This window comes from Netta rufina, assembly GCF_964035555.1.
Source record: "Netta rufina genome assembly, chromosome: 2".
Taxonomy (NCBI): Eukaryota; Metazoa; Chordata; class Aves; order Anseriformes; family Anatidae; genus Netta; species Netta rufina.
In genome coordinates this window covers 26,997,060-27,013,333 of record NC_140124.1, presented here as the reverse complement: position 1 = coordinate 27,013,333, position 16,274 = coordinate 26,997,060, and the positions used below count along the sequence as shown (strand labels likewise).

At 36.6% G+C, this 16,274-nt stretch overlaps 1 protein-coding gene across 1 annotated transcript in view; it reads left to right on the top strand.

Annotated features, from left to right (window-relative positions):
• The window catches only part of COL28A1 (collagen type XXVIII alpha 1 chain), a gene marked incomplete at its 5' end in the record, with an annotated part of 63,106 nt that extends 48,602 nt beyond the window's left edge, over window positions 1-14,504 (top strand). The window contains 11 exons of the mRNA XM_084283134.1: window positions 690-758; window positions 2,476-2,544; window positions 7,670-7,738; window positions 9,401-9,481; window positions 9,571-9,606; window positions 9,793-9,829; window positions 10,151-10,705; window positions 11,987-12,165; window positions 12,756-12,972; window positions 13,416-13,588; window positions 14,397-14,504. Of these exons, the coding sequence (XP_084139260.1) occupies window positions 690-758; window positions 2,476-2,544; window positions 7,670-7,738; window positions 9,401-9,481; window positions 9,571-9,606; window positions 9,793-9,829; window positions 10,151-10,705; window positions 11,987-12,165; window positions 12,756-12,972; window positions 13,416-13,588 (1,485 nt within the window). The 3' untranslated portion in view covers window positions 14,397-14,504. The remainder of the gene's footprint in view (window positions 1-689; window positions 759-2,475; window positions 2,545-7,669; window positions 7,739-9,400; window positions 9,482-9,570; window positions 9,607-9,792; window positions 9,830-10,150; window positions 10,706-11,986; window positions 12,166-12,755; window positions 12,973-13,415; window positions 13,589-14,396) is intronic.
• Window positions 14,505-16,274: the final 1,770 nt, after the last annotated feature.

The following is a 16,274-nucleotide window of genomic DNA, read 5'->3' as shown; positions in this document are numbered from 1 at the left end:
AATATTTATTTTGTCAAGAAATACCATCTCTTAGTGGCTCTGTTGTTAATATATTGGATGATCAATAGCTTATCAGAACATTTTTTCTTGCCAGCACATGCACAGATTTACGGACATTTACTGAACCTGGTTCAGAAATTTCTGCATCTATAACGTACTTTTTTTTTTTTTCTTTTCTTTTTGAACTGATGAGCATTTTCTAGTGAAAATATGCTGCATGTGTGCCTATCGACTTGCACAGTTACAGACTGTGGAAAATAAAGCCTCCTCTATGTCTCTGTGCCTTTTCTTGTCGATAAGGAGCCCTTGTGCCTACCTGTTCCTAGTGGGCATCTTGTCCATTCTGGCAAGCACTTACAGAACAAGATAGAAAAAAATGTCATTTTCAAATGATTTTTTTTTTTTTTTTCTGTAGCTGGTAAGATAAATCAGAGTGTTACTCTGCTGGTGGTTTATACCATGTGGATCTTTGCTTGAGGAATAGAGTGTTCTTACTTGGAGCTTAAATGATGTGGGTGCCTACATTTTGGGCTTTTTTTAGTTGTTGTTTAATTTATAGTGCAACTGTTTATAACATTTTTGTATTTTGATTTTAAAACTCAGAAGTTTGACAAAATGCTTTGCAAGTGGGTAAAAGGCCTAACAGTTAATAAATGTAAAACTACTGATGATACCATGACTCTTTTCAGGGAGACCGTGGAATGAAAGGCTATCCTGGGCCCCCCGGGCCACGGGGGAGTGGAATGATTGGTCCCAAGGTTGGTGTGGCACTGCCTTGAAGCTTTCTGCACATTTATGCTGCCAGACTCTGATCTCTCTGACACCAGAATAGCTTCCTCAGTTATTGATTTGTATTGGTGCAATTGCAGCAGGCATCACGCATAAAAACATGGGCACCAGACATGCACTTCTACTGCCTGGGTTAGGAAGGAATACTGACTGGATGAAAATTGCACTTGCAGCCAAATTTTATGAGATTACAGCTGGAAATTACACAGAACTGTCAAGCTAATAAATTAGTTAAATGACACATTTCTTCTGTTTGTATCGATTATGTTTCCAAGAGATTCTTTTGTGGATGAAAACATGTCAAATATGAATTCTATGTTTTGTTCAATGAGATTGAATCCATTTAATCTCATTAGTAAAACCATTAGGAAGGAAACATAAAAACAAGAAGTTAATTCTATAAGGAGCCAGCATGCAACATCTAGACAATTCTTTCCTCCCTCAACTATAATGACTGATAATTCAGAAAGAAAAAAAAAATGCTGGTAAAAAAGGCAATTCAGTGCATGCCTGTATTACTTTATCATGGATGTGTCCATCAATTATTTTTACAAAGTCAATGGGGAGAAACATTGGATTTGTGTATCTTTCTCCACATTAATTTAAGGTGATCATAGATACATCTTTGTAACTTTTACTTCTGTAGCAGAAGCTAGCAGATGTCTCCATTTTAAACAAACTGTTATCTGAATGGAGAAATGTCGCTATTACCAGCCTGATACAGAAATGTAGTGAGGAGTAGAGTGTGAATATTTTTGCAGGATATATGTCTGACTTTGCTTTGCTTTCTGGAAGCTAAAAAAATTTCACTTCCTCAGTAAATCATATGGATCCAGTCAGTTTAAAAAGTTTGGTAAATTTAAACTGAGTGTCAAAATCCTGCAAAATGTGTGACCCTATATACTGCTTCCCCAGAGCCTTCAAGAATGAAAAATATGTTATTCGTGGGGAAACAATATCTTGTTTGCAAGGGTGAGGGCCTGCTTGCAGCATCTAGTTCTTGAGATAAGATTTTTAGAACAACAATATTTTGGGTGAACCCCTGTTTATATTTACACAGATTAACAGTATTTTTCACAAGACATTCTCTCAAAGTTTGTGGAAAAATCTTTTGTCACACAGATGAGCGCAAAGGTTTTACCTGTCTTTTACTGTAGCTACACAAACCAGAGGGTGTTCCTTTGGCTTTTGTTTCCTCCTCTCCCACTTAGGATTTTCTGACCTGGTGCTCCCAGATACTGTGGCACCACAGTGGTTTGAAATATATGTGTACGTGGTGCACAAGAGCTAACGTGCCTGGCAGGTTAACTGACACTGGGTTTTACTGCTCTGGCCTTTTGTGCATCTACTGTCAGTTGCCTTTGTGATTTGGAGTGATTGCACAAAGCTGTTGCATAAAGTCGGTTTCTGCCCCGGAAAAACTGTGAAAAGTATCACACTGTTTCATGGGAATATCTTAGCCTTTAATTACTTTGAGCTTAATTGTTCCTTTATTTTCCTGGGAATTTGTCGGGGATAATTACTAAAGCCTACAGTGTGAAAACATAAACCAAAGAAAGATCAGAACCAGAGTCTTTAAAGAGGTTTTACTTTTGCTTGCAGCAAATTTGAGATTACTTATTTAGTGTTCCCAGAATAGTGTTTATCTCCTAATTCTTTTTTTTTTTTCCCGACTGACTGTCATAGGGTATTATGGGACAGAAAGGCTTGCCTGGTCCACCTGGCCCCCCTGGCGAGAGCATACAAGGAAACAAGGTAATCCAGTTCAGTATAATAATGTGTCCAATTTCTTCTCAAAACCGTCTCTTCAAGGAGTTTCAAGGAGTCTGTTTTTCTTCCTGCATAAATTCTGTTTTGTCACTGAGTCAGTGAACTCCTGCAAACATTCAGTGTAATTTAAGTTTCTTGTACATAAGGTGTGCAAAATTTAGTTGCTGACTTTCAGTATTTTTGGTAAGTGATTGATTGGTCTCCTATTATTCTTGTTGCTACAAATATATTTAATCTGGAAAAAGTCTCATCTCTGTCACATTTTATTGATTTACTTGGATTTAAAGCACTGTCCACAGAAGACATCTACAGCTTTCTCTAGGTTCCGTTATATAAAGACAGTAACAGAGCTACCATGTTTGCTAAGAGAAGTCAAACAACACATAGGTATAGAAATATGAAAGAAATTAGCCAGTCTTCCACATCCTCTTAAGCAGATTTTTACTTACCTAGTTCCAGCCATAACCATAACATCTCTCCTTACAAGGAGAATCACAAACATGGCATGTTGTCAGTATTCAATGTTAATAAAATGTCTTTTCATAAGCATGTGGAAAAATTAAAACTAAACCTGGAGGCTCTAGTGAAGAAAAACCCAAGTACCTCCTATTCTCTTAAATGAATGCTTAAAGTTGAACATATGATTGAATATTTCCCTGGATTGGGAGAGTTGAGCTCCACTCTTCAATTACAGGTTATTAAACCACTCATGATTCAGTAAAAGGAGCACTATTTCAACTGGATTGAGAAAAATGCCTCACGGTACTTCAGTAGGTTGCAGAAACTGAAGCCACAGTAGAATTTGATGACAAAATAGGTTTTAATTGGAAAATACTGGCATGCTATAACAAGTAAATAAAAATCATAAAAACATACTTTGTTGGCAAAATATTTCACAGGAGAACCTTTCTTTGGTTCAAGGTGGAATTATCCCATACAAGCTTTACCAAGAAAGTACCTACTGCTTCTTTGTTTTACTCAGTACTCGCTCTGATTCCAACTTCAATGTCCTCCAGCTGTCTACCCATTTTTATACTTCTGTTAAATCATTTCCCTTTTTATACAGCAGAAAGCTCTTTCATTTTTTTCATTGTGAAGTGTTTTATAGCACAGAAAGTTACCATGTTCTTTCTTTTCTCATTCCTATATGTCTCTTCAACAGATTCTGATTTATCATGTCTCAGGACTTTTCTAGACAGAGATCTGTGCGTGGTTAGAATCATATGGCAAAAACTTTGGTCTTGATCTGTTTGCATTTTTCTTCTATTTTAATCATTATCAGTAGCCGCAAAGATACTAGGTATTCTAATGTGACAATATACAGAAAATTTTTTTCCTTTCCTTTCCTTTCCTTTCCTTTCCTTTCCTTTCCTTTCCTTTCCTTTCCTTTCCTTTCCTTTCCTTTCCTTTCCTTTCCTTTCCTTTCCTTTCCTTTCCTTTCCTTTCCTTTCCTTTCCTTTCCTTTCCTTTCCTTTCCTTTCCTTTCCTTTCCTTTCCTTCCCTTCCCTTCCCTTCCCTTCCCTTCCCTTCCCTTCCCTTCCCTTCCCTTCCCTTCCCTTCCCTTCCCTTCCCTTCCCTTCCCTTCCCTTCCCTTCCCTTCCCTTCCCTTCCCTTCCCTTCCCTTCCCTTCCCTTCCCTTCCCTTCCCTTCCCTTCCCTTCCCTTCCCTTCCCTTCCCTTCCCTTCCCTTCCCTTCCCTTCCCTTCCCTTCCCTTCCCTTCCCTTCCCTTCCCTTCCCTTCCCTTCCCTTCCCTTCCCTTCCCTTCCCTTCCCTTCCCTTCCCTTCCCTTCCCTTCCCTTCCCTTCCCTTCCCTTCCCTCGCCTCGCCTCGCCTCATTTTCCTTTGCTGAATCTCTAAAGCCTGTTTACACTATTCTTGTGGCAAATAGAAAAATTTCTGCTATTTCTATATGTTTGATGGTATAGGAAAACAATTTCCTGTGTGGCTTTAACAGAAATTTCTGTCGTGTTCCCAGAATCTAATACTTGGGATATATTTTTTTTAAGTTCATGAATATGTGCGGTTTGTTATAAAAGCAATTTGCTATTCTGGGCAGAAATGTTTCATCAGTCAAATGCATCTGATCATGTTACATCATACAGATCATATACTACTTTTTCCATTCCTGAAGAAGGATAAAAGTTAGTCAAAATATGCTCTGTGTCTATAGATAGATAAACAGATACACATACAGTTTTGGATGTTAACATTGGTACTGCTATGGTATCAGTGCCTGTTTCTTCCGTACACTGATGCTTGTTGAGCATCTATCATCTGTCCTTCTATCTCTTCACAGCCATGTCAAGCTTCATTCTTTTTTGTCCACTCTTCATCATCTTAGAGTTACTGTGCTACTGAATTTGAATTATCAATATCATTGCAAGTATTTTATATATATATGTAGAGCTCTGCCTGAGTAAGAATGGAATGTTAGAAATGAGATGGATTTCAAGTAACTTTATGTTGATATCAGCATCCACAGGTCTTCTTTTTTATGTTTGGTTTCCTTTTAAAACCACAGTCTAGACATTCCGAGATTTACACTCAGTTTGGAGAATGACATTTTAACATAAAAGTCTGCTTATTGATCAGCGATCTGGCATGATAGCAGGGTCAGGGATCCAAGGGTACATTTTTACATGCATACTGCTTTAGCTTTTAGAACAAGACTGATGGTCAAATTTAAATTCAATTATTTACATAAATTGAACTGGCAAAGTATAAAGTATTTAATGCAGTATACTTCTTGTTTTGTCTCTAAACATTTAATTGTGGTATCTATGATAAATCTTTTCTATATTGATGATTGATTACACAAGTAGGGGAAGCAGGATTTGGTTCTGGGGTTGACATTTTGAAGGATAAAAGCCACTTATGTGTCTGTGAGAAAGGTATGATTTTTTTTTTAGAAGTGTAGGTTTCATTCAATTTTCATTGTCTAAACATCATCCTAACAGTGTCAAGTGACTTCAATAAATCTATAGTTTTGTTAGATCTGACGTTTATTGTTAGTGAAGGACCACTGGAATACAAAGCAGATACTAATTCTGGTTCATATGTGTGTGCTCTGTAGATCTGCAAAGAGGTTGATCAGGCAGTTCTGTGATGAGTAGTTAGGAAAGATAGTCAGTCCCAGTGCTGGACAGCTAGCATTGACACAGGCTGTTTGTTTTTTTTTTTTTTTTTTGATTTTCTTTTATTTTTTTTCACTGTATTTAAAAGTCATTTTCATTAGCAACCTAGGAAGTATAATCCTGCTAAAATGTGCCTTAAAGTAAATTAGATTAAATAGTCACTGTATGTTCCTACAACAATGCCAGCTAAACTGTCTTGGGCATCCCACTGCCTTAATAACATTTCCTCTTTGCAGGAAATTCCTTTCTTCTTCCTTAGTGAATCAGCTGTGTAGTTTGCTGTAGTGCAGTTTCCTGCCCAGTATGCAGAGTCCACATAGTAGTGTCTGAATTTTTGCTTTTGTAAGAAATTGTGGAGTGGGGAAATGGGAGAGTTGTGCTTCCAGAAGCAAGAGGCTGATGATTAGTAGATGAGTGATATATAGGGCTGATGAGGAGCAGAGGTTTTTAGCTCCCAGAGCTGGGGTTAGTCAACCAAAGAGGCTCCCACAGGACAGAGCTCTATGGGTTTTGTGGAGAGGCACATCCCAGTGGAGATGTGAAAGGTGGCGCGTGGTAGGTGCCTTCACCAAGCACAGGGCAAGGCCACAACTCACCTGTGTGCAAGCACAAGCTCTTATTTCAGCAGGATCTTTGTGGAATTCAGGATTTGACCAGGGAAAACCACCCACTGCCTGTGACTTCTGGTATGCTGCCTCTTCTGGGAAGCTGTGTCTCATGTCTGACTCCAGATAAACTCCCAGCTCATGAGAGCCGGGACCTTGAGCCATGGGAAGAGAAAGTGTCTGCCTGGGTGGTGCACCATGTAGCTGATCCTCCACCTGCAGAAGCCCCCAAGTCCCTGTCTAGCCCCTGTCCAGCCCAGCAGAAATGATCAGTGATCAGTCCATCTGTCCATCAAAGGCACTAGTGTGCCTATGGTAAAGGCTGGAGTCTTGATAAATTTGGAAATATATTTTTATATTTCTCTGCCTGGGCAGTATAGCCACTCTAAGACTAGTTGTGAACAGCTATCCTAATATTAGGCTAATAATAATGTTTTAGAGAGACTCTCTGAGAGCTCTTGACTGAAAAATACTGAAAAATAACTAGCCTTGTACTGGGCTGCGCAGAAGCTTCAGCTAATATCTCACGTGCTACGTTTGGTACAGGTGATAGCTGATCTCATTGATACTCTTTGGTACCTGCACAGGGCACTGCTGTTATGCTGCAAACATGAATTTTGATGAAGCTTGTGTGTATCAGGGAATATAATCCCTTCTAGCTGTGGTTGAAATGTATACAGTATTTGATCTGAAAAGATAGTTGTTAAAGAAAACAGGACAGTTTCTGGAACCCTTATGATGTGAAGGATTTTCTGTACATATTTCCTAACAACTGTGTTTTATAACATGCTGTATGCCCACATTGCTGGCATGTGCATGCTTTTCAGGTCTGTGCGTACAGCAGGACATACAGAACAATCCTTATAAACAAATCTGAACTTTGTAGCCGGATTGATAGTGTGTTTAGAAGTATCATCAGAAAGCTGTTCTCTCCACACTGAGATCAGAGATCTCAAACAAAAATCTCTTTTCATTTACTTAAGATCAGAAAAAGTAAGTCAACCCTGAAGAGATTCTGGGGGCTATGATGAAAGAACTTTTGTGTTGGACCTGGTTTTACTACTTGTAGACTGGATGAGTGAACCTCATTGTGGTTACTTTTGTCTTCCACCTCTGTCAGTGAAATGACATCTTGTTTTAATTAAATTGGAATAAATTGTTGTATACTTCATGAAGGCTTCACGTACATTATGAAACATACTCAACTGCCTATCTCTCCAGCTGCACACTGCTCCTGTCTTGAAAATTACATTTAATTTCGTAATACAAGTATCTGGCTTTCTCTGTGATGCAGAATGTTACAAAGTGAATAGATAATGCATGGAATTTATTTCTATTTTCCATTAAAATTTCTTTCCATATTCTGTTTAGGGAGAAAAAGGAAATCAAGGTTTTCCTGGACCAAAGGGTTCATTAGGAATTGGTATTCCTGGACCAAAGGTAAATTCTAAGCTTGCAGTAGGAAAAAAAGAAAAAAGTGTTTTTTTGTTTTTTTTTTTTCCTTCCTTTATTGGTCATTTGGTGTGACAGGTCTTTGAAGATAAATAGTAGGCAAAGACATTGTTTTGTATAGTTGGCAAGGTAAATGCTTGGTACTTATTGTCAGCTTTGGAGTCTGTGAATATCCCAAATGTCATGAAGGATCAGGCTCTGAAGTAATACCTGGAATGAGATCATACCTGTTAGCAGGAGAATAATATTATTCAAATTATGTATTCAGTTATCTTCAGATATTTTTCAGGTATTACAAAATGTCATTTTATTTGCCAGGCTTTGATGGAAAAAAAAAGGGGGGGGGGGGAGGGCCCAGTGTCAGTGTCTCCAAATGTTCAGTTTTGCTGTTTGCTATTAATAAAGCAGAGTTGTCACAGATGAAAAGGAATAGATGAGTTCTGTAGGAATTTCATCTACGTATTTTCCACTGGATGTGCCAATTACCAAATCAATTTATATGTAAGAGAATACCAGCATCACCACAGCCAGTAGATCATATTTGCTGTCCCTTACGCTGACATTAACTTTGATGAGGTTAAATATAGCTCACAGACAAATAATGGAAAGAAATATTGTTTGCTGGATATTATCATTTTATGAAAATAGAACAGAAAGTGACCTACAAGAGCTTACTTAGTGGAGTCTGATTTCCTTTACACTATGGAGGACCTATAGACAATTTTCAGGTTTATATAAGTTTGAATAAGATCAGAATCAGACTCAGAGAGCCAAAAGAGGTCCATACAATTGATGGCAATCACCATGGCAAATGCTGTAACAGAGGAAATATCTGTGTGATGCCATTCTCTAGTAGTAATGAGGAATAATATAAAAATGGATAGTATTCTAGTTAAAAGTCCCTAAAATTTAAAATTTCAAGTGAAATGTAAGGTGGTTAGTAACTTTCAGAGAGAAGCAAAAAACTGTCCTGCACAATCACCTTCTTGAAGAAGTATCAAATTTAGATCCTGAATGTTTTGATGTTATATTTAATTCCTGCATTATCTGAAAACTATATCTCAAAATGAAGTAAAGTTGAACTTGCAAATCAAAAGGTCTAGTTACTTGAAGAAAAAAGTGCAGAATTTGCTTCTAAATGTGAAACTACGTATTTTCCAATGTATGTAACAGTCTAGGCATATCTCTTGCTCTCATCTTTGCAAGGTCCCAATATTTCATGGGGGTTCTGAGCGAAACTGGTCTAAATTTCAATACATTGGCAGATTGGAAGCAGTTAAGTCTCTCCATAGGTTTGTATTAACATAGGTCTAATAGTTTAGAATTCTAGAATTTAGAATCTAGGTCTAATTAGTTTAGAATTCAAGAAAATCAAAGAAAAGGAAAAAATATATAATCTCAGCATCATTGTAAAGGTGTCTTTACTTCTCACTCCTAAATTAAGGTAATTTTTCATGGAAATCTCTTGAAAATGTTTATATTGCCAGTGTTGCTTTCCCTAAGATTCTGTAGTTCATGCCTACATGATAAACCAGTCACAGGACAAAATTCAGAAGATTAATATTGAAGACTATTTGAACCACAGCAGCAGCTCTTACTATTACCAATACTGGAATTGTGGATGTATTTAATAAGACTGTTTTCAATTAGGGAGACTATGGAGATAAAGGTGATCCGGGAAGCAAAGGTGCCAAAGGAGAGATGGGAGATCCAGGACCTCCAGGACCAAAAGTAAAATATATTTCACATTACTTAATTTTACACAATAGATATTAGACAAACTTGGATTGTGTTAATTATCTCACTCTACACATTTTCAGGGAATTTGGGGAAGAAAAGGTGAACCTGGTCTTTCGGTAAGTGTGTACATGAAGTAATTTAAAAGTTAGTGGGTTTTTTTTTGTTGTTGTTGTTTTTGTTTTTTAAATACTCATAGTTTATGTGATATTAAGTTTGATCAGGGGGTGTTGCATTGTCTACACTTTCATAAGTAAAAAAATTAAAATACAACAAACATCAAGTTAATTAATACTCTTTTTCAGAGAGAAGAAGTTATCAGACTTATCAGTGAAATATGTGGTAAGCATTCAAGTTTGAAAAAAAAATCTAATAAAACACACTGAATTTATATTGCCTGAATTGATTAATCTTCTGCATGCTTGTGTGTGAGAATACCATTTATGTGAAAAATACTCACTGTTTCCAGAGCAATAATGGAAGTAGTTTAGTCCAACTCTGTTTCTATTTCTCAGTACCACCGACTATAAAATCTGTTTCTAAGTATTATATAATTTTATTAGCTGAGTTTTAACTGACTGTAAATCAGATATTCAACTTAAATTCATTTTTATAATCAGAAGATATTTTCTCATTAAATACTTGAAACTGTTATTCTTTTAGGTTGTGGTATCAGATGCAGAATAACACCACTGGAACTAGTATTTGTCATTGACAGTTCAGAAAGTGTTGGACCAGATAACTTCAATATTATCAAAACTTTTATGAAAACAGTCATTGACAAGGTTTCAGCCAACCATGCTACAACCCGCATTGGGATTATCAACTTCAGCCATAAAGTGGAGTTGGTGTCTTCTCTGAAGCAGTACACAACCAAAGAACAGCTGAAATCTGCTGTTGATAAAATGCCCTACTTAGGAGAAGGCACATACACAGCTTCTGCCATCAGAGAAACTATTAAGTTATTTCAGGCAGCACGCCCAGCAGTGAGGAAAGTTGCTGTGGTAATAACGGATGGACAAGCAGACACTCGTGACAAAGTACGACTGGATGTGGTGGTAAGGGAGGCCCACACTACAAATATTGAGATATTTGTCATTGGGGTTGTTCAAAAGACTGATCCCCACTACAGTGATTTTCTGAAAGAAATGGACCTCATTGCAACAGACCCTAATGAAGAACATGTTTACGAGATAGATGACTTCATGACACTTTCAGGTAAAAGAAACTATGTTTGTAAGAGAAAATTTTAAATAAGCAATTAACAGGGTTTGTCCTTTCCTGTAGCAAGGCAAGACAGCCAGTAGAGGCTCATTGAATGGCAGCTTATGTCTGTCTTTTGGATGCAGCTCGTTTTTCAGTTTCCCTTGTTCTTTGGGCAAATGAAACCTTTGCCAAGCTCTTACCTCTCGCAGAAGCAATAAAGCACAATGTACAGCAATTTTTACAGCAAAAGCCTTCTTTGGGGCACTCTTTACTGAGAGCCAGCACCAGCTTTCTCTCACAGTGCTTTTGTGCTGGGCCACACACAGATTCATCCCTGAGAGAGGTGCAGATTTCTTTCCACCTTGGTGCAATAGCTCTGTCTCTCTCTCTGTCTTTCCTATGGCTGTTGTACTCCGCTGGTGATTTGTCAGTCTTGCAGTCCCTTTACCATCTCTTGTATTCTTCTGAAAGCCATAGGAAAAGCTATGCTTTCATCCTGATTCTAGGGAAGAGATGGTGGAGGAATACCAACAAGGGATCTGCTTTATTCTCCATTATTCATTTCAAACCAAGGCTTGAAAAATTATCTGGCCACAGCTGGAATCACATCAAAAAACACATGAAACCTATAATGACCAATGGAAAAAAAAAATGTACTTTGGTCTAGACTAACCACAGACTAACCTTATAAACTGTATTTATCCTGAGCATAAACTCATTTTGCTACGCTGAGCCTGTGGATGGACTTAGGTCTGTATTTAAGGCTGAAGTCTTAAAAAGTGAGAACAGAATCCAAGCTACAGTTCTGGTCCCAGCTAGCATTAAAATTAGGGCTCTGGTTCTGGCTTCAGAATTCAACATAAAAGATATCCCAGTTGCTGATTATTTATTTATTTATTTATTTATTTATTTATTTAGTGTGTGTGTGCATAAGTAGAAAGTATAACCCAGTTTTTCCTTCTTAGAAATAAACTCTTTTTTTTTTTAAATGCTTTTTTTTTTTTTTTTTTTTTTTTTTTTCTGTAGACCATGGAGTTATGATTTAGGCTTAAAAAGGGATTTTGGTACTTTTATCTGTTGTTTCATAGAAGAACTAGAGGTTCTTAAAATCAAATAACTTTGAGAGTGTGTTACTTTATTATTTCTCATTTGAGTTTTGACATAACTTCAGAAGGCAGTGTTTCATTGTCATTGAAGATTTAAGGTTAATACTGCACTAAAAGCTTGTGGAGAATCACTGTGACTTTTCTTTATCACCCCTAATACATTTCATTATTTTGCTAATCTTTTCAGCTCTTGAAAATAAACTCTTCACAAAAATTTGTGATAATGTATCTGAAGTCTACACCAGAAAAGATGTTCTATCTCCGTCTCCAAGCCCAGGATCTGAAATACCCACTGAAGTTAGTCAGTTACCTAGAATGACGACTTCAGAGACTTATATGCCCCCTACAGAAGGAATTGGTTACCCAGTAAGTTATCAAATATTTATTTAAATTCATACACTATTTAATGCACCATTATCAATCTTGTAATATGTAAAGAATGTGTCATTTGGCTGTACCAAAAGATCTGAAGAAAACTTTTAAAGTTAGATTGAAATTATTTGTTTAGAACAGTTTGCAGAAGAGGGTAATACTGTTTCTTAGTTGCAATAAATGATAGCAGTCCTCACTTTTTTGGAATTCTGATGCACCTTAAAAGTGATTTGGAAATCCTGCAGATATATTCCCCGTTCAGGAAGATAGTATGTAAGCATTTATTTATGTAAAAGTTGATTGTTGGTGCAATGTTGCTCGTCATGGCTACATTGGCTACATGTGATAGGTATTTTCAGCCCTTCGGTATTGTTTCGCTTTTTGCATTGGACTGTAATTCTAGGATTCTAAAATCATGGCCCCATACTGAGTAATCACTAAAACAAGGTCTGAATCCACCTGCCATTATTGCTAGATAACATGTGTGAGAAAGACCCTTACTTTCCTACTTAATTTTCTCATTTTTTTCTTCGTAACATCTGAGACAGTATTTTAAGTTACCAGATTTTTGATTCCTTTTGCAGCTTAGTCCACCGCAGACCAGATACACCGAGGTGCTGCCATCTGCTCAGGATCACACTGTGACCACTTCTGTTCATAGAGAATCAAAATTCCCCCCACTTTATGACATAGTTGAATCCAGACCCCACAGTCCCGTTGCCAATCCTTTGCTCAATGTAACCATTACTGAAGATCGCAGCCTAGCTGTGTTGCAACCACAGATAGCATCATCTCAAAAAGGTAAGTAATATTTAACCTGACTATGGGGTAGCAAGTCTGTACCAAAAACAAGCAACCAACAAACCCTACCCAATGCAGTCACTGTAATCATAATTTTGTTTTTCTGGGTGCTCTGGCTGCAGATAGCGCACACACTGAGAGCCAGAGTTTCAAACCTAGATGACAACCTTGTGTATCATTATGCTTACCTATTTAAATACCCATCTGAGTCTTGCATCTGAATTTAAGCAGTCTCATTTCAAACCGATCCTGTATTCTTTTCAGACCTGTTCATGTACTTTGTTAATTGAAACAGAATTTGGCTACAAATTTCATATGCAAATATATTCTGGGCACTACAAGAAAGAAAAAGAAAAAAAGGATGCTTTAACTACAAAATGAACTCTTAGGATAATGTAACTTATCCCCGGAATCCAAGCTAACTTTTAATAATATACTTTCAGATCCAAGGTGCTTGGAACCTATGAAACCAGGGGATTGTCGAGACTATGTGGTAAAATGGTATTATGACAAAAATGGCAATTCTTGTGGTCGGTTCTGGTACGGAGGTTGTAATGGTAACAACAATAGATTTGAAACAGATGAAGAATGTCGAAAAACCTGCATTGATGAATAAGTAAGTTGTCTTAACCAGGTCCTTCTTCAAGCACCTCTTTTCCAGGATAAAACAATCTATTTAAGTGTCTCCCATAATATGTGATGCATACATATTTTCTACCTTTGATCAGTCTTGATGCTTTTCTGAGATGGTGGGAACAAAAGTGCACTTTGCAGTCATGGATTAATACAGTAACACAGTGAGGTTTTCTACTTTGCTCTTTATTCCTTATCATACAGTTTCTAACATTGTATTTGCTTTTTTGATCATTACGGTCAGAGAAGTTGAAAATCCATCATATCATATGTGAATTTAAGATCATTTTTCTCGTGTGTATCATTTCACATTCATCAGCATTGACAGCACTTCACAAAATTTGTCACCCCACTTTTTACTCCTTTCTCTAGATCACTTATGACCATATTGAGTACGACAGGCCATAGCATGCATCCTCCAGTGACTTCTTTCCATTGGCCATTTATTCCCTTTCCTTTTTCTTCTCCTCATGACTTATTTATAAATTAGTAAACTTTACCTCTTAATCCAATATAACTTTCCTTTGGTGAGGTACCTTTCTGGAAGCCCAGGAAGACTGTACTAACTGCCTTAGGTGCACATGCTCAGTGAGTGAGGCATGGGCTCCAAAGAGCTTTGTTATCAGTGGTGCACAACTTCCTTTACAAAAGCCATATAGCTCCTCCCCAGTAAATCGTTTTGAATTCTGTATTTCCTCTTTCAGTACAGGAAAATTCAGTACAGGGAACTAGCAGCATATTTTTTTTTCTGAACATTTCAAGAAAATTAATCAATTCCTTATTTCTTCTAGAAATGACTGCCATTTGAAGTTTTTAAAGCTGGGAGTTCACATGTATTGAGGAAGAAATGGCTGAGAAGAATCCAAAACCCATGTGAACATGAATATATTACTGCCACTCTCCACTGCTCTTCCCATTATGGTATTCACATTAACTAGATTCCTGTATAGCATATTATCTACAACACCATAGCAACAACTTTATTACACACACACACACACACACACACAGAGGAGCATAACTTTTCCATCCATGTTTATATTAAATTGGTAATATTACATGTGGCAAGGATGAGATTTTACTTTTAGGATTAAAATACCCAAACTGCTTACACTCAGCATTTAATGACAGAGGTGTCTTGTTCTCTTGGAAGAATAAAATGTGCTCTCATTTTAAACAAGAGTAAGTGGCTCCTGAAATTAGTGCTCTTATTACAGCATTTAGTGCCATAAATTAAGACAAATTATCACCTCATTTGAATGTAAATTCCACAGCTATAAGTAATTAGTATTTTTGTTGTTGTTGTTTTCCTCATTAAAGCACATTTGGATTAACACCAGTACAATCTTTTCACTTGTCAGGGTAGGACTTTCATTGGGAATTACATAAAACCCAGGATTCTTCATGTCCTTTATGTCAAGTCTGCAAATTTCTTTTCTCAGGGCCTCTGTGTTTAATTAAAAAAAAAAAAAAAAAAAAAAAAAAGTTATTTTATGCTTTAATATATGCTACTAAGTTAAAAAGAGAAAAGCACTGAAAGATGTATATAAATATTTGCTAATATCCTTTCTACTTTTAACCATAACCCTAATAACCCTATTATTAAAACTGAAAAATATTATCATGTGATTAAAATAGAAAGCAACATCTGATAAAGTGTGGCATTCTTACTCTTTTGCAGACAGAAAAAAAAAAACAACCAACAACAACAAAAAAACACCTTAGTAGATACTAAGACATAGGCATTCTGGACAGTTCTTGAGTTCTTGATACATTTAAACAATGCTTGTACAACTGCTACCCCTCCCCAGATAACCAAAAGATGGCATATGCCATACAAAATGAACTTGTTTACAGCAGATTAAAAGTTTTATTTTTTTTTTCCAAAAATCTGGCTTTGTTAGTTTCAAATTACAAAATAAAAAATGGACAGCAGCCCAAAACAAGAAATCCTGCTATTTTTATACTCAGAACTAATATAATGACACTCCAAAAATAAAACAAAACAAAACAAACAAACAACAACAACAAACAGCCCTGAGGGCACAATTAATTTTGTTTTGCCAAGGAACACTAGAACACAAGGACAGGACCTTGAAAATGAAGGGATTCAGTGGTGTAGAACAAAAGCTGAACAAAAAGCTGATGAAATCAAGAATTATTTGCCTTTTACAGAAAGAAGTCTGAACTAAAATTTGACACTACTTTAAATAAATCTGGTTTTGGTTGCTTTCCTTTCTTTTTCTTTTTCTTTTTCTTTTTTTTTTTTTTTTTTTTTTAAATCAGAAGAATAAATATCTTCAAAGTATATTATAAATGATCTGGATCTTTTCTTGTGATAAATAATATTAGCTATGTATAGAGCTGGAAATAACCAAAGGGTCAAATAAAAGGTTTCAAGCAAATAAACTGCCTACTCATGGTGCAAAAAGATCATGGGAAGAATCAAGCTACTGCTCTGTAAAAAAGCCTGTGCTATCATACAAAAATATCTATGCACTGGAGACCTTTAATAGTGAACAGATGTGCAAATATAGTCAGCAAGAGAGGAATAAACACAAAGTCTAGGGGAACAGAAGAGCAAGAGGGATAGATCACAGTATTGTTTGCAGTTTTGCTGGAAATGGTACATTCAAAACTTAAAAAATACTAATACATAACATTAATAT